Source organism: Canis lupus, chromosome 25, assembly GCF_011100685.1.
Source record: "Canis lupus familiaris isolate Mischka breed German Shepherd chromosome 25, alternate assembly UU_Cfam_GSD_1.0, whole genome shotgun sequence".
NCBI lineage: Eukaryota > Metazoa > Chordata > Mammalia > Carnivora > Canidae > Canis > Canis lupus.
In genome coordinates, this window is record NC_049246.1 from 20,437,972 (window position 1) to 20,461,464 (window position 23,493).

Here is a 23,493-nt window from a genome sequence, read left to right on the forward strand (position 1 = left end):
ATGTATAATGGAATATTACTCAGCCATTCAAAAAATGAAAACTTGCCATTTGTAATGACATGGAAAGAACTAGAGGATATTACGCTAAGTGAAATAAGTAAATCAGAGAAAGAAAAATTATATGATCTCTCTCATGTGGAATTTAAGAAATACAACAGAGGATCATAAGAGAAGAGAGGAAAAAATAAAACAAGATGAAATCAGAAAGGAAGACAAATCATAAGAGACTCTTAATCATAGCAAACAAACTGAAGGTTGCTGGAGGGGAGTGAGGTGGAGGGTAGGGGGTAACTGGGTGATAGACTTTAAGAAGGGTTCACAATGTAATGAGTACTGGGTGTTATATAAGACTGATGAATCACTGACCTCTACCTTTGAAACCAATAATACATTACAGGTTAATTATTTGCATTTAAATAAAAAAATAAAGTAAAAAAAATAAAATTAAAAGAATAAAACAAAACATAATGTAACATTTTTTGGTTCCTCAGAAAGTTAAGCATAGAATTACTATATGCTGCAGCAATTCTACTCCTAGTTATACACTCAAATGAATATGGGTGTGCAAACAAAAGCTGGTACACAATAATTCACAGAAGCACTATTTACAACAGCTATAAGGTATAAGCCATCCTAGAAATGACCCATCATCATCTGCTGAATGCCCATCAATTGTTAACAGTTTGGTGTACATCTTACCATATTTCTCCTTGAATTTTACATAAAAATAAATAGTGTTATTTTAATATTGGAAATGCTTTTTTATTCAATATCATTTTATTTACCACTGAGCCACCCAGGAATCCCCTACCTTTTATTCTTTAAAGTACTATATACTATCCACAATGTAGTATACAGAAACTTCATTTTTAATAATGTTCTAATAATGTCCTGATTTACTCTTTCAAATTATTTTTTATGATGCTCCTACAATAAACATTCTTACATATGCATTCTCTTTGTGCCCATGTGTGAGTATTCTTCGAGTACATACCAAAATATAAAAGATGCATTATTATAGGATTTGCACATTTTAATCTAACAAAGTTGGCAAACAGATCTCCAAATTGGTCTCCCAATTCCTATGTGTGCTGGCAATGTATCAACACATCTAATTCCTAATCTCTCACCAAGAAGTGCAGATGACTCTTGCAAGTATTAATACAAAAATCCTAAAATACATAAGTACCTTAAAATAATACGTCATGACCAAGAAGAGTTTACTTAAGGTTTGCAGGATGGTTTATATTAGGTAATCTATTAATATAATTAATTATACAGTTGACCCTTGAACAATGTGGGGGGATAGGGTGCTGGCTGAGTTCTCCATGCAGTCACAAATGTGCCTGTAAATTTTGACTACCCCAAAACTTAACTAATAATAGATTACTGTTGACTAGAGCTTTACTGGTAACAGTTGATATACACATAATTTGCATATTATATGTATTATATGCTCTATTCTTAAAATACCTAAATTTGTTTTTTCAGTATTCCAAGCTACACAGTTTACTTGCAAGTTTGTTCAGGTTGCCATAATCTCCAAAAAAATTTTCCAATATATTCATTTAAAAAAAAAATCCATGTATAAGAAGACCCATGTAGCTCAAAACTGTGTTGTTCAAAGGTTAACTGTACCAGGTAAATAAAGGAAAACATTCATATGAACAACAGTTCCATAGAGGCTGAAAGTCACTTGACAAAATTCATTCCTGACTTTTTAAAAAATTGGTAAAATATTAATACCTATATCGGTTAAAAAGTACAGATAGTCATGCCTAATGAGGGTTAACAACAATCATTTTCACTAAAGTCAAGAACAACACAAAGATACACCCTATTTCCAATATTTGACATTATATAAAAGATACTAACCAAGGCAATTATAGACAAAAAAACTGTTAAAAAAACTGGAAAGACATAAAATCATCACTGTTTTCATAAGATATGACTGTTTATCTGAAAAAAGCAAAAGATTCAACTGAAAATTTATCATGAACAATAGCATATATCCATAAGATAGTGGGGGTACAAATTCAATATAAAGAAATCTACAGCTTTCATATATATAACCTACTAGTTACAGGATCTCACAGAAGAGCAGGGACCAAACACCAAACCACCAAACTGTATCTAGGAATAAGCTTACCAATAAAAGTGTAAAACCTAAATGACGGAAACTATAAAAATACTCAAAATTTATTCGAATGAAAGGCCCACCATATTCCTCCTTGGATAGAAAAAACACAACATATTGATTTTCTGTATGTTAATTTATGAATTTACCACCCCCAAAAAATACCAATTGATATTTTTCCTGGGGGGAAGGTAAATTTAGTAAATTCTAAATTCAAAGGAAATATTACACAAGCAAGAATAGCCAAGATAACTAAAAAAGAACAATGAAATAAAGAAAATTTAGTACATATTAAAAGTGGCATTTTTAATCTGTGCAGGAAAGATAAACCTTTTAATAAATGCAACTGGACAACTGGGTAGCCATCTGAAGAAAAACAAAATCTATACCCCAGGATAAATTCCAAATAGATCAAAGTTTTAAATGTAAAAAGTGCCCATGTTGAAAGTACTAGAAAAAAAGATTGAAAAATTCTTTGAGAATCTTGGAAAAAACAAAGTATCTCTGAATGATGATTAAAATCCAGGTAAACATGACAATTAAAAAAAAAAAAAAAAACAACCAAAAACGTCTGCATGGCAAAAAAGTAAAACATAAATGGCCTTGCAACCCACATAATAACCATAGCAAATGTCTCTAATATTTAAAAAGTTGTTACTAATTTATAAAGGCCAACAACTAAATTTTTAAAATGAGTCAAAGATATATACTGAGAACTCACTGAAAAGGAAATACAATGAAACAAACATTTGAAAGATATGCTCACTTTACCAATAACGAAATGGATAATCTAAGAATTCAAACCAAGATACTATTTTTTAACCTATGAGATTGGCAAAAATAAAAAAAACTTTAGTATTATAATAAGTTTGGCAAGGCTGGGGGAAATGGGAAGTTTCCTATATTCTTCCTGAGAATGTAAATTAATATAAACCCTGGGAAGAAAAATAACTGAATTATAAACGCAATTGACCCAGGAATTGTACTTCAATGTATCTATCCTACAGATATACATATATACATGCAAAATGACCTTATATAAAAGATTAATAATTGCCACTTCATTTGAAATATTGATTGATGTACAATATAAGTTACTGTAAGAGACTTACTGACTTGTATTATCCATACAATGGAATACTAAGTAGCTTAGTGCTCGCTTAGGCAGCACATATACTAAAATTGGAATACTAAGAGCCATAAAATAAGAAAAAAAGATGAAGTTCTCTATGGATTAATATGAAAAAATTCCTAGGTTACTGACTAAAAATAAAAAAGGTAAAAATACTGTATATGTTATACTAATAACTTTATTTAAAGGGGAGGGAGACTATACATTGTTGCTTTGTATAAATTAAAAATATCTGGAAGGGGGAGACCATGGGAATCTGCTGGATGGGGACAGAATTGGGAAAGAGACTTTCTACTCTATATCTTTATATACTTGATTTCTGAACCACATGAAAGTTATATCTCTCCAAAAATTAAATTGTTTTATAAGTTGTTATAATGCAGTATTAGGTTATTAAAGTATTTTTTTAAAAAAGTATTACAAAAAGGGATCCAGGTTTTGAAATTTAAGAAAAACAAAGTAACATACTCAGTTTCCTTTGTTTCTTTTGTCTCACTAATCCACACATCAATTATCGTGCATGGCAAGCTACCATCTTTGTTTGCTCCACCTGGCTCTTGCAGAACTTCTGTTTCTAAGTCATCAGCTTCTGAAAAGCAAAAACAATAAACATGTCTCAAAGCAAAATCCACGTATAGATATTTGAATAAATGTTCTATAAATTATCATTACCTAGTTTTAGGCTAACATAACAAAAAATTAAATATTTTATCTGTAGATCTTTAATCTTGTTAACAATCTGGTTGATATTTTCTGAAAAATACTAACGAGAAGAGTTTGTTTTCATATGCTGATTTCTCTTTTTTCTCTCCAATTTAGATTGGAGAGCTCTTTATTTTTTTATTTATTTGAGAGAGAGAGTGCCTTTAAGTATGGAGGGGGGGGGTCTTAAGACTCCCCACTGAGCAGGGACTTGATCTCAAGTTTGCCAGATTATGACCTGAGCCACAACCGAAAGTCAGTTGCTTAACCAATTGTATCACCCACGGCGACCCTTAATGCTCTTGTTTAAGCCACCACCACCACCACTTTTTTTTTTTTTTTTGGTATCCATATAATCTTTCATTCTCTGTTCTTAAAGTTTCCAATTAGCCCGTCCTATTTAGATAGATAGTTGATATTTACCAGTCCTTAAAGTTTTTATCCTTTATTCAAATGATTTTTTTTTGTTTACTTGTATGATGTAAGCTTTGGGGAAAAAAAAAACTTTTAGTTATTTTTTAGTAACTGTTCATTAGCACCTTAAGCTATACCAATATGACTTATTTTACAAACTAGATTTGTGAGTAAATTACCCTCAAAGTCTAAAATATCCATTGTCTGGCTCTTTGTAAGAAATGTTTGCTGACTTGTACTAGGCTGTATAGCCTCTACTATATGTCTAACAGAGTTCTTTTTTTTTTTTTAAGATTTTATTTATTTATTCTTGATAGACACAGGAAGAGAGAGAGAGATTGGCAGAGACAGAGGCAGAGCAAGAAGCAGGCTCCATGTAGGAAGCCTGATGTGGGTCTCAATCCTCGGATCACACCCTGAGCCAAAGGCAGATGCTCAACCGCTGAGCCTCCCAGGTGTCCCAGAGTTCTTTTTCTTTCTTCTTCTTTTTTTTTTTTTTTTAAAGGCATAAGGTACCTAATAACTATAATTCTAATACATAAGACTAAGTTACCATGGTGACTTAAAGATGGTCATACATATAGCAAGGTCTCTGACATTCCTCTCATCTAGAGATGGCCTCTACTTCTCCCTTCCCCTGAATTCGGGCTGGCATTGTGATTGTCCTAATTAACTGAGCACAATACTTATGCCAAGTCCAGCCCTCATCCTCATGAAATTTGGCAGCTTCTACACTGGACTCTGGAAGCCTAAGCCACTTTGAAAGTTTATTCTGGAAATATCACATACCAAGTTCCTAAGACTAAAACAAGGAAAGGGAATCAGCTCAACAGGCCCTGCTGAAACTCCAGCATGGGAATGACATCATCTCACCCCTTCCAGCATAACCCAGCTGACAGGTGAATACCAGAGTGGTACTGATGACACATGGAAGAGACTTTCCCAATTCCTAACCCACTAAAACGTGACATAACATAAGTTATTTTAAGTCACTGGGTTTTGGGAATATTTGTTTTGAAGCAACAGAAAGCTTAAACAGAATTTCCTATCTGAAAATAGGGTGCTAACATAACCAAAGTTTAAAACATGTGTACTGGTTTTGGGACTTGGCAGCAGGCAGAAGTTACAAGTGCTTCAAGGAGACTGTTGATGAGAGACTGGTCAGTGAAAAAAAGTTTCTGGAGGCTAGAGAAAAGGAGATTCTTGTTTATGTAGTGGCAGAAAATACAGTGCCTGGAATAACAAGAATGACAGAAAACATACCTAAGAGAGTCAATGATCTAGCTACGGTGCTATCTAAGCAGAATGTTAAAAGTTCCAGCTAACTTCTAAAGAAGCCTCTGAAAAAGTTCAAGAAGAGACAGATTAGCTGAAGAAAGAACTGTTTAGTTTATGAGGACAATTTATAAGAGAAAGTCCAAGTTAATTCCTTCCAGGCAACAAGAACTTCTTAAGGGAAAACATGGCCTTAGGGCAGACTTTACTGGTCAAAAATGAAGTCAAGTGTATGGACATAAGACTTTCTGTTATGGCACAGAAAGATTTAAACACGTGCCTCCCAGACTCTCTTTGTCTCCCAGATTCTCCTCTTGTCTAAAAGGATTTCTAAGAATCTCAAGAGGACTGGCAACTGAAGGAAGAGATGGACCAAAGGAGAAGGAAGGAGAATGGTTAAATGTAGTGAATGTTAATAACATTCATACAAAAACACAACTAAGAAACTTGCAGAAACACCACCAGCTTGGATTGAAAAGGAAAGAAAGATACAGTTTAGAGAAGCCCTTGAGGGTACCAACTTTTGGTGCAAAGGAAGCAAGCTGACATTGCTATGCCTGGCTGGCTTTCAGAATTTCTATGGACCTATGATCATATGTATCCCCCATTTTCCTTGTCTTTGAAAAGGAGTCTTCATTTCTCTTTCACTGTTGTTTGTTAGATATATAGAAGGCAAGTAACTTATCTTTTTCATTTTCAGGTCTTGAGATTGAGAGTAACTGTACTCAAAGAACTGTACCCAAGAAAATTCATCTCTACATAGGCCTGACTTGGATAACAACTTTAGGCTCTCAGCCCTTATATTAAATAATAAGATGAGACTTTGGGGTGCCTGGGTGGCTCAGCCAGTTAAGCATCTGATTCTTTACTTTGACTCAGATCATGGTCTCAAGGTTGCAAGATCAATCCCTAGGTCTGGCTCTATGCTGAGTGTGGAGCCTGCTTAGGATTCTCTTTCCCTCTTCCTCTGCCCTACCCTTGCCCATGTGAGGCACTCTCTCTCTCTAAAACAAAATGAGGTTTTAAGATGGGGTGAGCGTATTTACATGTGGGAGAAAAATGTAAATAATTTTTGGTCAATGCCAAACCATGGCAGATTACCAACGGCTGCAAATCCTTTAACACTCTTAACTTGGGAGAGGTAGGCTCTGTTTTATCTCCTTTGAACCTGTAACTGCTTTGACCAATGAAGTATGGCAGAAGTGATACAATGTCAGTTGAGACTAGTTTTTAAAAGTATAAGTAGCTTTTGCCTAGGATCTGTGAGCCCTGGGCCACCATATAAGACATCAAACTACCTTGCTAGAAAGAGTGTATGGAAAGGTGTGGAGACTACATGAAGAGGAAGAGGGGCCCAGGTGAACACAGCCTATCTGCAAAGACACCACTGAAGCCATTTTGAATCCATCAGACAAGGCTTCCAGCTGAATACCACCAAGTGATTCCAGAGACAAAAAGGACATGAATTATAAAAATACATTAGTCAAGCCTTGACTTAATTCCTGACACATAGAATCATGAGATAGAATAAAAATAGTGTTGTTTTAACACTAAGTTTTAGGGCGATTTATTATGGGGCATTAAAAAAATCCAGACCAGTTATTGAACAGAGAAAAACAATGAACCTAATTTGAGATGAATTACACAAACATATACACATATTTTGGTAATCTGCTTATAAAGGCCTGTTTATACAGAAGAAATTAAAGTATTATCAAATTAAATAGAGCTCATTTTGAGCTATTAAAATACCATCCACATTTCCTTCTGGTTTCAATGATATCTGAGGAGATGACTCTCTAAACTCTGGACTGTTCGTTTCAACAGAAGAATCAACAGCAGCTGATGAATCCATTTCAGGTGAGATATATTTTACTTTTTCTTCTCCAGTAATTAAAGATTTATACTTCTCCTTTTCAGGAGAAATCTCTGAAATAACAAAAAAGGGAAAGATCATGCTACATTCTCAAAATAACTTCAATTTTACCTGTAACAGCATTTATAGCAAAATTCAAAAATTGCATTTTTACAACAGGTAATTACTGAATAAGTTCTGTTATGTATTAAAAATTGATTAATGATTAAGGTATATGATACCTAAATTTCAATTTAATCATACATAATGATTTTTAGGATGATTAGCATATGGTTTACTTTCTTTTCCCTTTTGTTAAAACTAACACTTATGTGTCACAATGTTGTATTTTAAGTCATTAATTATTTTTATTCATTTCTCGTAATTGCTCATTAACTTCTAATTGCTCAGAAACCCCCATACTTTTTTGGGTAAGATTGTATTATTTATTCATGAGAGACACACAGAGAGAGGCAGAGACATGTAGAAGGAGAAGCAGGCTCCTCAGGGAGCCTGATGTGGGTCTTGATCCCTGAACCCAGGGATTACACCCTGAGCTGCAGGAGACGCTCAACTGCTGAGCCACCAAGGCATCCCTTCATACTTTATTTAAAAAAAGATTTATGTATTTATTGTAGAGTCAGGGGAGGGGCAGAGGGAGAGGGAGGAAGAGAATTTCAAGCAGACTCCCCACCGAGGAGCCTGATCCCACAGCCCTGAGATCATGACCTGAGCTGGAATCAAGAGGTGGACACTCAACTACCTGAGCCACCCAGGCACCCCTTAATTTCCCATGCTTTTAACTGATGCCAGGAGAGAATGCATTTACCTCAGAATAACTTATTGCAGTTATCTGTAAAATATCCAGATTATTCATTCCCTAAATATGTTACTTTCTAACTCACAGTCGGAATATCTCCCCAACATTAATTCTATCTTAACTAATTTAATCACCAGATCTCCATTAATAATTCTTCCAAATCTCTGGGCTTCTCATTTCCTCTCCAATGATTTTTATCTTCACCCTACCTCATTACTCCACTGATCATATCTTAGAGAGCTTGTCATTAACTACAGCTCCTTAAAATTTCTTTTTTTTTTTTAAGATTTTGTTTATTTATTTGAGAGAAAGCATGAGCAGGGGGAGGGGCAGAGGGAAGGGATGAAGGGAGGGAGAAGCAGGCTCCTCACAGAGCAGGGAGCCCCACATGGGGCTCAATCCCAGGATTCTTGGATCATGACCTGAGCAGAAGACAGATGTTTACCTGACTGAGCTACCTAGGCACCCCATCCTCAACATTTTCAATGTTCAATATTCTACCTTTTAATGTCTAACATCTTATTTTCTACTTATCTCCCTCTACTATCCTAACTTTAAAAAATGTTACCCAACCATTACCTATAATGCCCTGATCCTATCATGTTTTCTCTCTACCATCATCCTCATTAAAATCCATCTAAAGTCCATCATTAAAAGTCACTTTCTCACATACATTTTTAACTTATCTACCCACATGAAGAAATCTCAACTGCTTATGAATCCAATTTTCTGTGTATTATGTCTGCACACACATGGCTGAAATGGTTGGGGAAAAACAGGTTGCTTATTGGTCTCAATTTCCAATTGTTATTACTAAAGCTAAGTGAGTGCTTTGTATTGCTTGCAGTCCTATCATAACATTCAGGAACTGCATCTAGTTAACTTCCTTAGGGAAGCAAGTTATGTACAGGTATTTTTTAGCTATATTACCTCTTCTTAGTCAAATCAAGAACAAAACTACAGTGTTGCTCATGTGTTGCATATCTTCCCTACACCAACCCTCATCAACAAATTATGGCAGAGGTCACATCTGTGTTTTTGCTCATTCAGCCTACCATTCTGCTCTAAAATCATGTCTATTAAAAATCAGGAACAAGGACGGCACTTAATACCATATTAAAGATTGCTTTAAATTGTCTAATGAATGCAGTAAGAAGAAAAAGAAAAAATCAGAATAATATTGGACAAAAAACACCAGTTCTTACCTCTGATGATATAACCTGCACATTTGGAAGATCTAAGATCTTAAGGGAAGAAACTTTTTCTTTTTTAAGATTTTATTTATTTATTCATGAGAGACAGAGAGAGAGAGAGAGCGAGAGAGAGGCAGAGAACAGGCAGAGGGAGAAGTAGGCTCCATGCAGTGAGTCCAATGCAGGACTTGATCCTAGGACCCCAGGATCACAACCTGAGCCAAAGGCAGATGCTCAACACCACTGAGCCATCCAGGCATCCCAGAATAAACTTAATACATTAAAAAAAAAAATACTTTGGTGAGGTGTCTGCATATAAAATTTTACACAGATACACAGAAATAAAGAATAGCTTATTTTAACTAGAAATAACAGCTGAAAGGGAAATAGGAAAAATGTCATCAAATAAAGCCAAAAATACACACATTGTGTAAGAATCAATTTACCAGTTTTCCAAGATGATCCAAGTTTTGTCTGGTCCCAGGAATTCAGCTAGTTATAAATCATTATGAACACCTGTGAACTCAACCAGAGATCCAACAAGAGAATTACTACAACTCAACAAATAGAAGTGACCACTTACTGCAAGGTAGGAGGTATGGAGAAGTGAATCTGAGGGGATGTATCGGAAGATAAACCATAGGGGGAAGGAGCCTCTGTCAGTCGGCTACGGAAGAGGGATATAGCAGCTGAGCAGAAAATCAGAACTTGTAGACTGTTCCTATGAGGGATGTCCCTGCCTGAAAGGTGCTTGCTCAGGTGGAGAGGATGGGCAGACTACTAGAAGGGACACTGTGGTCTCAGGGTCACAGAAAGAAAAGGGGTGCCTGAACATGGCAGAGTTCTCAGGCATCAGAGAGGGAAATTGGCTGCAATCAGCAAGTCTAGGAGTGAGTTTTCAGATGGGGGTTGCCATAAACCACGAACTGTGGCACCACTGGATCACCGCTCTCCAAATAGGAGCCCAGCAAGCTGCAGAAGTACAGCAAGAGCCTCCTCCCTCCCCTGGGAGGAGCAGTGTGGCTGTGTGCTGCAGGAGTCTGCAAGGTTTGGAGACTCAAAGCAGGGTTGTGTGCCTGAGACAGAAATGCTCAGTCACAGGCTAGGTGAGCAGACTGGAACCAGGGAGACAGGAGTGAGTGTTTTTCTGAGGGCGCACTGAGTAGTTGGGTGGGGCAGCTTTTGGCCCTAGGGCTGGAGATTGGGAGGCCATCATTTTCATTCTCACTGTTTTAAGAGGCCTGGAAAGCCTTCAGGAACAAAAACCACATAGAGTAATCCAGAGTGGATTACTTAGCCTGGCTCCCTGGCAAGGGCAGTACAATTTCACCCAGGGCAAAAACACCTGAGAATCAGCGCATCAGGCTCCTCCCCCAGAAGATCAGCAAGAATATCCAGCTACGACCAAGTTTATCAATCACACAGACTGCAAAACTCTAGCGGTAGGGGAAAATAATATACAGAATTCATAGTTTTCTCATGATTCCTTAGTTTTTCAATTTTAATTTTTTCCCCTTTCAACCAATTTCTTATTTTATCAACTCTTTTTTGTAAAGTCTTTTATAGGGCAGCCCAGGTGGCTCAGAGGGTTAGCGCCGCCTTCAGCCCAGGGCTTGATCCTGGAGACCTGGGATGGAGTCCCACATCAGGCTCCCTGCAGGGAGCCTACTTCTCCCTCTGCCTCTGCCTCTGTCTCTGCCTCTCTCTCTCTCATGAATAAATGAACAAAATCTTTAAAAAAAAAGTATTTTTAAAATTTTTTTTAAGGATTTTAGTTATTTATGGCAGACACAGAGAGAGGCAGAGACAGAGGCAGAGGGAGAAGCAGGCTCCATGCAGGAAGCCCGATGTAGAACTCAATCCTGGGACCACAGGATTGTACCCAGAGCCAAAGGCAGATGCCCAACCACTGAGATACCCAGGTGTCCCAAGTCTTTTTTAATTTTCATTTTTACAGATACAGTCTATCTTTTCAATGTATTTAATTTCATTTTTGTACATATATGTTTTTCTTTCTTTACAGTTTTGGGATTCAGTTTCAGAATTCTAACAAACAGACCAAAATACACAGGATCCAGTGTACTGCTGTGTTTTATTCACCTGATTGTATTCTCTCTCTCTCTCTTTTTTTTTTTTTTCGTTTTTGAAACTCTGATTCGTTTGGTGTATATTTCTTTTTATCTTTTTATTTTATTTTTATTTATTTTTATTATTTTTATTTTTATTTTTTAATAATAAATTTATTTTTTATTGGTGTTCAATTTGCCAACATACAGAATAACACCCAGTGCTCATCCCGTCAAGTGCCCCCCCCAGTGCCTGCCACCCAGTCACCCCCACCCTCCACCCTGTTTGGTGTATATTTCTCTGGAGTTGTTGCCATTTTAGTATTTTGTTCCCTCATTCATCTATTTTTCTTTGCACAAAATGACAAGATGGAAAAAACTCACCTCAAAAAAGAGAACGAGAGGCAATACTGACTGCGAGGGACCTAATCGTTATGGCTATACAATACTGGAACTAGAGTTCAGAATAATGATTATAAAGATATTAGCTGGGCTTGAAAAAAGCACAGAAGACACTAGAGAATTCCTTTTTGGAGAAATAAAAGAACTAAAATCTAATCAGATTGAAATAAAAAAGGCTGTTAATGAAAGGCAGGAAAAAATGGAGGCTCAAAATGCTAGGATAAATGATGTGAAGAGAGAATTAGTGATAGAGAAAACAAAATGATGGAGAATAAAGAAGCTGAGAAAAACAGATAAACAACTACTGGATCATGAGGGGAGAATTACAGAGATAAGTGATACCATAAAGTGAAGCAACGTTAGAAAAATTTGGAGCCCAGAAAAAGAGGAAAAAGAGAGAGAAGCAGAAGGCATATTGGAGCAAATTATAGTATACAATTTACCTAATCTCGGGAAGGAAACAGGCATTTAAGTCCAGGAGGCACAGAGAACCTCCCTCAATAATCAATAAAAATAGGTCAACATTTTAACATATAACAGTGAAATCTGCAAATCTCAGAGACAAAGAGAAAAATCCTAAAAGCATCTGGGGACAAGAGGTCTGTAACCCACAAGAGTAGAAACCTTAGATTGGCATCAGACCTATCCAAAGAGACCTGAAAGGCCAGAAGGGGCTAGCATGATATACATAGGGTGCTAAATGATAAAAATATACAGCCAAGAATACTTCATCCATTAAGGCTGTCATTCAAAGTAGAAGGAGAGATAAAAAGCTTCTAGGACAAACAAATGAAAAGAATTTGAAATCATTAAACTAGCCATGCAAGAAATACTAAATGGGATCCTTTAAGTGAAGAGACACCCCAAAAGTAACATAGACCAAAAAAGAACATAGACAATATACAGAAATGGTGACTGTACAGGTAATATAAAGACATTATATTCTTTCAATACTTACTCTGAATGTAAATGGTCTAAATGTCCCAATCAAAAGACACAGTATCAGATTAGATTAAAAAAAAAAAAAAAAAAAAAGCAAGACCCATCCATATGGTGTCTACAAGAGACTCAGTTTTAGACCCAAAGACACCCTCCAGAATGAAAATGAGGGGGTAGAGAACCATTTATCATGCCTATGGACCTCAAAAGAAAAAAAAAAGAAAGCTGGAATAGTAATTATCAGATCAGACAAATTATATTTTAAACTATAAAGAAAAGGACTAGGATCCCTGGGTGGCGCAGCGGTTTAGCGCCTGCCTTTGGCCCAGGGCGCGATCCTGGAGACCCAGGATCGAATCTCACGTCGGGCCCCTGGTGCATGGAGTCTGCTTCTCCCATTGCCTGTGTCTCTGCCTCTCTCTCTCTCTCTTTGTGACTATCATAAATAAATAAAAATTAAAAAAAAAAGAAAAGAAAAGGACTAAATAAATTGGACTATAATAAAACTAACAACTTCTGTTCTTCAAAAAAACACGTGTATGTGTGTGTGCATGCGCCATTCAGTGAAAGGACAAGCCACTAAAAGACAAGATAAATTTACAACACACAGAATTAACAAAGGGCTTGCAGCTAGAATATACAAAGAACTTCTAGAAACTAAAGGAAAACAGTAACAATGAAAGAATGGGCAAGACACTTGAATGTGCACCTCTAAAAAGAGCATATACATCATGGCAAGGAATTTTTGAATAAGACACCAAAAGCACAAGAAACAAAAATCAAAACTAAAAATGTGGAACTGTAACAAACCAAACTGTTTCTGCACAGCAAAGGAAACAATCAGCAACATGAAAAGGCAATTTATGTAATGAGAGAAAACATTTGCAAACCATATACCTGGTAAGGGGCTAGTATTCAAAATATATAAAGAACTTTCTATTCCTAAAACTTGATAGCAAAAAAGGGAAACTAATTTTCTACAATTAAGGATACCAATTAAAAATGGACAAAGAGACTGAAAAGACATTTCTCAAAATAAGACATACAAATGGTCAACAGGTATTTGAAAAGGTGCTCAATATCACTAATCATCAGTGAAATGCAAATCAAAACCACAATGAGATATAATTTACTCCTGTTAATACAAGTGTTCTAAAAAAGTTAAGAGATAACAAATTCTGATAAAAACATGTGGAAAAAAGGAACCCTTGTATATCGTTAAGTGGAACTGGAAATTGGTCCTGCCATTATGGAAAACAGTATAGAGGTTCCTCAAAAAATTAAAAATAGAACTACCATAGAAGCAACTCTTCTTCTGGGTTTATATCCAAAGGAAACAAAATTAGTATCTTAAAGAGATACCTGCACTCTCATGTTCACTACAGCATTATTCATAGTAGCCAAGACATGAAAACAACCTGTCAGTATATGAATAAGTAAAGACAATGTGGCACATACACTGGAATACTATCCAGCCTTAAGATATATGGAAATCCTACCATTTGCGATGGTGTCGATGAACCTGGAGGACATTATCCCCTGGCTAAGTAAAATAAGCCAGACACAAAAAGACAAACATTGTATGTATCATGTTTATGTGGAATCTAAAAAAGTTGAACTCACAGAAACAGAGTAGAATGGTGGTTGCCAGGGGCTGGGTGTAGGAGAAATAAGATATTGGTAAAGAGCATAAACAAACCTTCAGTTATAACACAAGTAAGTTCTCAGATCTACAGAATGGTTAACTACACTTAATAATGTATGGTTTGTATAAATTTGCTAAAAGAGCGTATCTTAAGTGTTCTCACCACACATACACACAAACACACAATGTTAACTATCTGAGCTGATGGGATAGGTTAACTGGCTTGATTGTGGTAATCATCACACAAGGTATACTTACATAAAACCACCATGTTGTATACCTTAAATATATATAATTTTTTATTTGTCAATCATACTGCAATTTAGCTGGAAAAAAAGTAAAAGCTATCTGAATATTTACTTTTGAATACAACCTCTTCAGTTCACATGGCTACATCCAGCTGCAAAAGGAAGCTGGGAAATGTAGTTTCTGCATAAACAGTCATGTGCCCACCCAAACCCATGGTGGGCATGGGGAGAGTCTACTACTAAAAAGGAGGAAGAGAAAATTAGATACTGCAGAAGAGTAGCAATTTTCACCACATATGGTTTCTATCTCTTTCTCTTAAACATGTACGCCACACACACACACAAAATGTGGAATTACATCAAGAAAAACAAAGCAGTAAGAAATCTAACAATGGACAAGTTAAGGGAACGGCCAGGATGACTTCTTTATAGCAGTCCAAAGGAAAAACTTGTCTGATTTGGAGTCAGAGGGATTCCAAAGAAATGCTTCCAAGATTATACCGATACAATACCTAATGTATTATTTGGATGCCCTGAGAAGAACTAAACGTATCTAGGGGAAAGTATGGCAACAAACTAGAAATAAGTATGTGAAAAACAAAGCAAAAAATAATTGTTCACTAAAGGGATAATGAAATACTGTGCAAAAAAAAGTAGTCATGGTACAACATATCTGACTTTGATAAGAACATTCATGGTAAAAACAATATCAATACTGTATGTTGATTTAACCAAAATTCTAACCATATTTCGAGGATGTAAGAATGGTATGTGTACCCAAAAAAAAAAAAAAAAAAAAAAAAAAAGATTGGTATGTGTAGATGCATATGTTGAGATCAAGAGGGAAAAAATAGGTAAGAGACAGCTAAATCCTTATCTTCTAAAATAAGAAGTCCAATGTAATTGCCTAAAACTGGGGGGGGGGGGGTTAATAAATCAAGAAGTAATAGTAAAAGTATCTGCTTATAATTATGTGGAGAAATAAAAAAAAGAGTTAAAAGAGCTGAAAGTGAGTGACTCTGGGAAGCAGAATATAAGACAAGGAGTAAGTTCTAGGGACTGCTTTTTTTGGTAGAAACAAAAACAAAAAAACTTCTGAGCTACTTGGCCTTTTAAATTATGTACACAGATAACTTTTATAATAACTAAAATTTAAAATTAAAAAACAAATTTATGTTATTAATTAAAACATAACTTCTGGGTAGTAGTGTTATGGGTAATTTCAATTTCCTAAAGTATAGGTTTTTGGTATTTTGACAATACACAACAGTGAAAATATAATATTATAGTCAAGAAAAAAAAAAAACAGTTAAAGAAAATGTAGCAGAGCAACTTTTGTTCCTGGCCATGATAATGTAACTCATATTGGATTAATCTCCCACTAAAAATAAGTAGAAATTATGGACAAAAAGTACAACAAAAAAACCTATATGAAAATCATTGGTAGGTTAACTGATGCAGGCAAAGACTAATGGACCACAACTGAGAGAAGGTAAATAAGTGAGATGAACTCAACTTCATCCCAGCTTTTCGCTGAAGGCATTTTCTAAATATCAGCACAGGCTACAAGCAGAAAGTAACAGTTTTACCAGGCTCAGAAGTCAGAGGCTACTAAAGTGACTCAGACTTGAATGACAAAATCATGGAAATGAGCCACCAATAAGCAACTTTTAAATCCATGCAAAAGTCCTCTAACAAAGATAAAACAACAATTAAAAAAATCCCCTCTATTTTTGGCTAACTCCCAAACTATGCAGCTAGGAGAACAATGCTGAGGAAAGATTTGAGTAGTTGGGTGGTATCTGTGAGACAGATTAGAGATCAAGCCCCACAGATGTAAAGGAAACTTGGTAAACATCATAACTTTTAGTTGAGATCTCAGAAAGATCAAGGTGTAGAAATAAGGATTACCTGTTGAAATAAGTTAAAAAATACCACAACAATCAAACAGACCATTTACAAAAATCTAATATAAACCTCAACAGTGTCAAGGTAATCTGCTGGCATTATTTATTTTTAAGAAGAAAATCTAATCTTTGAAGAAAGGTAACATTATCTAGAGGCTATTAAGTTTTTCAACCACAATGTCTGGCATCCAATCAAATACTGTTAAATACAAGTACAAAAATTATAACCTATATCCTGGTTTTGCACAGCCTACAAGCTAAAAATGGATTTAACATTTTTAAAGTGCTATAGAAAAAACATTTTTTAAAGATTTTATTCATTGATTTTAGAGAGAGCGAGCACACATGTGCATGAGTGAGCAGGGGAAGGAGCAGAGGCGGAGGGAATGAGAAGCTAAAGCAGACTCCACACTGAGTATGGAATGCAAAGCAGGGCTTGATCCCATGACCACGAAATCATGACCAGAGCTGAAACCAGGAGTCAGACACTTAACTGACTGAGCTACCCAGGCACCCCTGCAGAAAAATTTTAAAAGAAGAATATGGTTCATATGGGCTCATCAAGCCTAGAATAGCTATAATCTCACAATTTATAGAAATTTATTAACTTCTGTCATAAAGCATATTTTATAAAAAAACAAAAAAATGACTGAAAACCAAGAAAAATAGAGACAACAGAAACAGAACGAAGAATAAAAGAAACATATATAGATAACTCAGATATTAAATTTATCAAGTTTAATATAACTTTTAAAATAACTTTGCAATATATTCAAGAAAAAAAAAAGAGATGGGCCAAAGGGATAAGCCTATGGGCATTTTCAAGAGAGAAATGAAATCTATAAAATAATATTAAATGGACATTCTAGCACTGAAAAAAATGTGTTATCAAGGCACTGGCTAAGCGTCTGCCTTCAGCTCAGGTCATAATCTCCAGGTTCTGGGATCAAGCCCTGCACTAGGCTCCCTGCTCCACGGGGTCTGCTTCTCTTTCCCTCTGTCTGCCTGCTACTCCAACTGCTTGTGCTCTATCAAATAATTTGAAAAGAAAAATCTTAAAAAAAAGAAAAAGGCAGTATCTGATATTATGAACTCACTGGATTCATTTAGAGACAGCAGAAGGTTAGAGACTATAGAAGACAGAGTGAAATGACAGATCATCAGAAATGTTAGCATACCTTGTTTTACTACATTTTGCAAATAATTGCATGTTTTACAAATGGAAGGTCGATGGCAACCCTGCATCAAGCAGATCTACTGTTGCCACTTTTCCAATAGCATTTGCTCACTTTGTGTCTCTGTTGCATTTGGTAATAGCAATATTTCAAACTTTTTCATTATTATTGTATTTGCTATGGTGCATTGTGATCAGTGATGATGACTCATGAAAGCTCAGATGATAGTATTTTTTAGCAATAAAGTATTTTTAAATTAGGTACATACATTGCTTTTTTTTAGACAGATGCTATTACATACCTAACAGACTACAGTATAGTGAAAACATAACTTCTATATGCACCAGGAAACTGAAACATTCATTTGGCTTGCTTTACTGTGACATTTGCTTTACTATACTGGTCTGGAAACTGAACCCACAATATCTCAGAGGTATGCCTGTATTCATACTGAAGAAAATATGAATAAAACAGAATAGAGCATAACAAAAATGACAAATTCAAAAGGTCTAAGTGTAACCAGAGTCCAAAAAGAAAAACAGAAATAACTGGGCAGAAATAATATAGAAAGATCTAATGAATGTAATCTTCCCCAAATTGAAAAAAACCATTATCAACATCTAGGTTTAAGAAGCTGAAAAAAAAAACCCAAAGCAGGTTAAAGACAAAGAAAACTATAGCTATGAATATCATGGTAAAAATGTTGAAAATCAAAGAAATACTACTAAAAAAGCTTGAAGAAAAACATATTGCTTTCAAAGGAACAAAATTAAGATACATAAATGACATATAATTATGGATGTCAGGAGAAAAATGTAAGGACACCTTTAAGTACAAAGAACAAAAATAAATAAAGTAAAAACAACACCACCCTTTAAAAAACTTTATCTACTTAGTGTTTGGTATACACTAAAAATATTCCTTAAAGCTAGAGGTGAAATAAAGATTTTTTCAGACAAACAAAAGCTGAGAGAATTAATACAGGGCAGATCTGCACTACAGGAAATACTAAAGGCAATTTAAAGGAAAAAGATATCAAATGGAAGTATGTAATCTCAGGAAGGAATAAACAATATTATAAAGAGTAAAATGTGGATAAGTGTAAAGTGAATATTGATTGTTTAGCATAATAATGCCTTATGAATTAAATAAAATATATGATAGTTAAGTATTTAATGACAGTAAGCAAAAGGGTTAAAAGATATAGCATAATATTGTTAAAAGGCTCATACATGCTTCGAGAAGCATTATAAATATTAAATTAAGGTAGATCTAAATGAGCATTATGGTAGAATTAAGGATACAATTTGTAATCTCTAGAATCACAACAAAAGAGTTAATAAAAAAATGTTTAATTAAAACCAAATGGAAGAACAAAATGAAACACCTGATTAGTCCAAAGAGAGGAATAAAAAAATGAAATACGAGAATAGAGAAACAAAGTACAGATGGGACAGATAAAAAAAAACATAGCAACGCTGTACACAGATGAAAGAGCAAACCATTCATGATAATGAAATCATTCATTATGCATGAATAAATTAAACACTTAGATGAAAAGACAAAGATGGTCAGGTTGGATTTGAGATAAGAGTCACATTTAAATATATATAAAGAGTCAGAGAAATTAAAAGAAGATAAAGGATATAACAAGCAAATATTAACCAAAACTTGCTGTAGTTATATAACATGGGATAAAGTAGACTTTGAAAGAAGTAATGTTGCTAAAAATAAAATTATTTATTACGTCATAATAATAAAAATGGTCAATAGGGAGATGTATAAAAAGGTCAATGTAACCACCTAAGCAATATAATGCAACAATCTAAACAATCACCACAACAATTTAAATTGTTATGCACTAAACAACTTAGCTCAAGTAGCAAAATTCTACAGACTTAAATGGGGAAAATGACACATATACACTTGGAGATTTTAACACTCTTCTCTCAGTAACTAATACAACAACCAGATGGAAAACAATCAGTAAAATTATAATATATTGATTAAACAATTTGACAAGAACATACATACATACATACAACTACACCCAACAACTTTTCAAGTACATATGAAACATTGAATAAAACAGACCATAAGTTGGGCAATAAAACAAGTCTCAAAACTTTCAAGATGAAAATCACGCACAGTATGACGTTCTGTGACCACAATTAAATGAAACTAGAAAGCAATAACAAAAAGACAACTAGAAAGACTCCAAAATATTAACAAATTAAATGCAAAGTATTTGCAAATAATCTAAACATCCAAAAGATATTACAACATAAATGGAATCCATAACTGAAATCTTCTTACAGAGATAACTCCAGGTCCCTAAAACTTCATAGCTGAATTCTTCCAAATACTTAAGGAAAAAACTGATACTAACTTTTTTACAAAGTTTTCCAGAAAATAGAAAAAAGGGAATATTCCCCAAATTGTTTTATAAGGTCAGCAAAACCTTGATACCCAAATACCACAAGCACCTTACAAAAAAGGAAAAATCATAAGTGAGCATCTCTCATCAATTATTTTCTCTGGCAGTGGTTTGTAGGTGTTACATATTTAGAAGGAAAGAAGAGTCAAATGTGAGAAAAAGTTTTAAAGCAACATACATGGATCAAATATTTATAGACAAATGGAGAAATTCTGGGAAGAATGCTGTTTTGTTCTTTTTTTTAATTTTTTTTATTTTTTCTGAATCCTTGCACAAAACAGAAAAAAGTCAGGAAAGCAGAACTCTATACCCATGAATAGCTTATAAACCAAATTTAGGTGATGAGGTATCCTCACAAACCCCCAATTACACGTGAAAGGGACCAAAGCCCTAACAGCCTTCAAAAACTCATGTAGTAAAACCATCTGTACAAAAGAGGGAAACAGAAGGGTACCTGATAGACCCTAGATCAAAAGAATCCTCAAAATAGCCAGTGATTATTCATAAACAAGCATGATGGGTCAATTTAATAAAAGCAGCTGAAATGCGAATAGTTTTTATACATTTAATTTGCAAGTAAATTGAAGGAGTCAATGGAGAAGGAAAGGGTTGAGGAAGTCTGGGTCCTGAAAATTCTCAAAACCAACCAATTGAAGCTCCCTTTTAGAACAAAGTCTCACACTCAGGAGAAATTGCTGGTAGGAGGATCCAAATTGATCTGTGCAGGGATAATAGAAACAAAAGACAGAGAAAAGTATAGGACAGAAGCAGAGACAGAAGAGCTCAGAAACTACAAGGCTATAATTTTTAAAAACTTCATGAAAATAACAGAAAAGGAAGCTCTAAGCTATGAACTTTAGAAAAGCTATTTTGACACGCTCTACCCTCCTTAAATCTTAGTAAAACTAATTTCATGTAAAAATAAGTAACAGAGGGTCACTGTTGAATTCTGTCCAAGTTTTAAGAACAAAACAGAGTAAAGAAGTAGAGTAATGTCCCCAAAGGCTGCTGTTTCCTAACTTTGGCACTACTGGGTCAGATAAGTATTTGTTTGGAGAGCACTTATTATAGTATGCATGGTGGAGGATTTACCAGCTTCTTTGGCCTCTACCTACTAGATACCTATAATACCCTGTGCCCAGTAGATAACCAAAAATGTTTCCCAAAAATACCAACTGTCCTGTGTGAGCAGAATCAGCCTCAGTTATGAATCACTGCCATAGATAATTAAAACCTACAAAAAACCTAAAATTATAAACTATTTAAACATTTATTAGTAAAATTAAGAACATGGTAGAGGACATTAGAGAACATAAAATACAATGAGAAAATAATCATAAATGATGCAGTTGAGTAAAGACTAGAAAAGAAAAAATCTTATAAATATTCTAGAATAAACACAAGAGCATCTACACAAAACACACAATGTCTTTTTTTTTTTTTTAATTTATTTATTCATGAGAGACACAGAGAGAGAGAGGCAGAGGGAGAAGCAGGCTCCATGCAGGGAGCCCGACGTGGGACTTGACCCTGGGTTTCCAGGATCACGCCCTGGGCCAAAGGCGGCGCTAAACCGCTGAGCCACCCAGGGATCCCCACACAATGTCTTAAGATCTATAAAAGGTAAACAGAGAAAATAATTTTAATTTTAAAAAGTGAAAAAAAGGATTTAAAATAAAGTGACAGATACTAAAGAAAGATGAAAAATATCAAAAATACAAATAGAAGTTCCTAAAATAGACTTAAGTAACAGAAAACCAGAAAAACTGTAATTCAACAATACTTTCCTAAAATTGGGGGGGGGGAGGGGGGAAGAAGACTTTACCGCAATCCATGCTGTCACACAAAATGATATTAAAAAAACTGTAGCCTTCTCTACTTCAAGTCATTGGAAACCACATATTAAAAAGACACACCATGAGAAAAAGTATAAAACTCCAATGAAAAAAAATCAAAGAAAAATTAAGTAGAGAGATATTTCATGTTCATGGATAGGAATCAATATTGTCAAGATATCTCAGTCCTTTCCAATTTGATCTATGGATTCAATGCAATCCCAGTCAAAATCCCAGAAAATTATTTTGCAGATAACAACAAACTCATTCTAAAAGTTTATGTGGAGAGACAAAAGACCCAGAGAAGCCAACACAATACTGAAGGAGAATATAGTTCAGGGAATGATACTACCCAAATCTAAGACTTAGTATAAAGCTACAGTAATCAAAACAGTATGGTAATGGTTAAAGAACAAATAGATCAATTAAAAAAACATAGCTCAGAAATAGACCAATACAAATATAGTCAACTGATCTTTAATAAAAAAGCAAAGGCAATTCAATGGAGAAAAGACAATCTCTACAATAAATGGTACTGAACACGCCAGGCCCCCTTCCCCAAAAAAGTGTCTAGAAACAGACCTTACACCATTCACATAAGTGAACTCAAAATCGAACACAAATGTAAATGTAAACGTAAATGTAAAATGCAAAATTATAACACAAAAGAAAGTCTAGATGACCTTGAGTTTGGTAATGACTTTTTAGATACACTACCAAAGGCACAATCCAAAGAAAGAATAAGCCACACTTCACTAAAATTTAAAACTTCTGCTCTATGAAACACTGTCAAGAAAATGAAAAGACAAACCACAGACTGAAAGAAAATAGCTACAAAAGACATAAAGACTTAAAGCATTGTTAACCAAAATATACAAAGAACTCTTAAAATTCAACAATTATAAAACCCGAAAAACTCAATTTTAAAAATGGACTAAAGATCTGAACACATGCCTCATCAAAGACAAATACAGATGGCAAATGGGCATATGAAAAGATGCTTCACATCATACGCCATTTGGGAATTGCAAATTAAAAAAAAAACATTTTTTTAAGGGGAATTGCAAATTCAAACAACAATGTGATACCGATGCACAACTAATACAATGGCTAAAATAAAACCACTGACAACACCAAATGCTGCTGAGGATGTGAAGCAACGGAAACTCTTATCCATTTCTGATGGGAATGCAAAATGGCACAGCTGTCTTTGGAAGACAGCTTGGCAGTTTATTATAAACTAAACATATGGGTTGCCTAGGTGGCTCAGCAGTTTAGTGCCTGCCTTTGGCCTAGGGTGTGATCCTGGAG

The 23,493-nt window shown here is 34.9% G+C and overlaps 1 protein-coding gene across 11 annotated transcripts in view; it reads right to left on the reverse strand.

The window, feature by feature from the left end:
• Window positions 1-23,493, reverse strand: part of NEK1 (NIMA related kinase 1) — a 229,388-nt gene that overhangs the window by 43,258 nt on the left and 162,637 nt on the right. For 8 of the 11 annotated variants that reach the window (XM_038573569.1, XM_038573571.1, XM_038573575.1 and 5 more), the window contains 2 exons: window positions 7,413-7,589; window positions 3,738-3,858 (listed from right to left, as the gene is read on the reverse strand). In XM_038573569.1, coding sequence (XP_038429497.1) covers window positions 3,738-3,858; window positions 7,413-7,589 — 298 coding nt within the window. Of the gene's footprint in view, window positions 1-3,737; window positions 3,859-7,412; window positions 7,590-10,009; window positions 10,045-23,493 lie in introns of those variants that run through there. The other 3 variants (XM_038573581.1, XM_038573573.1, XM_038573577.1) reach the window with 2 other exon arrangements.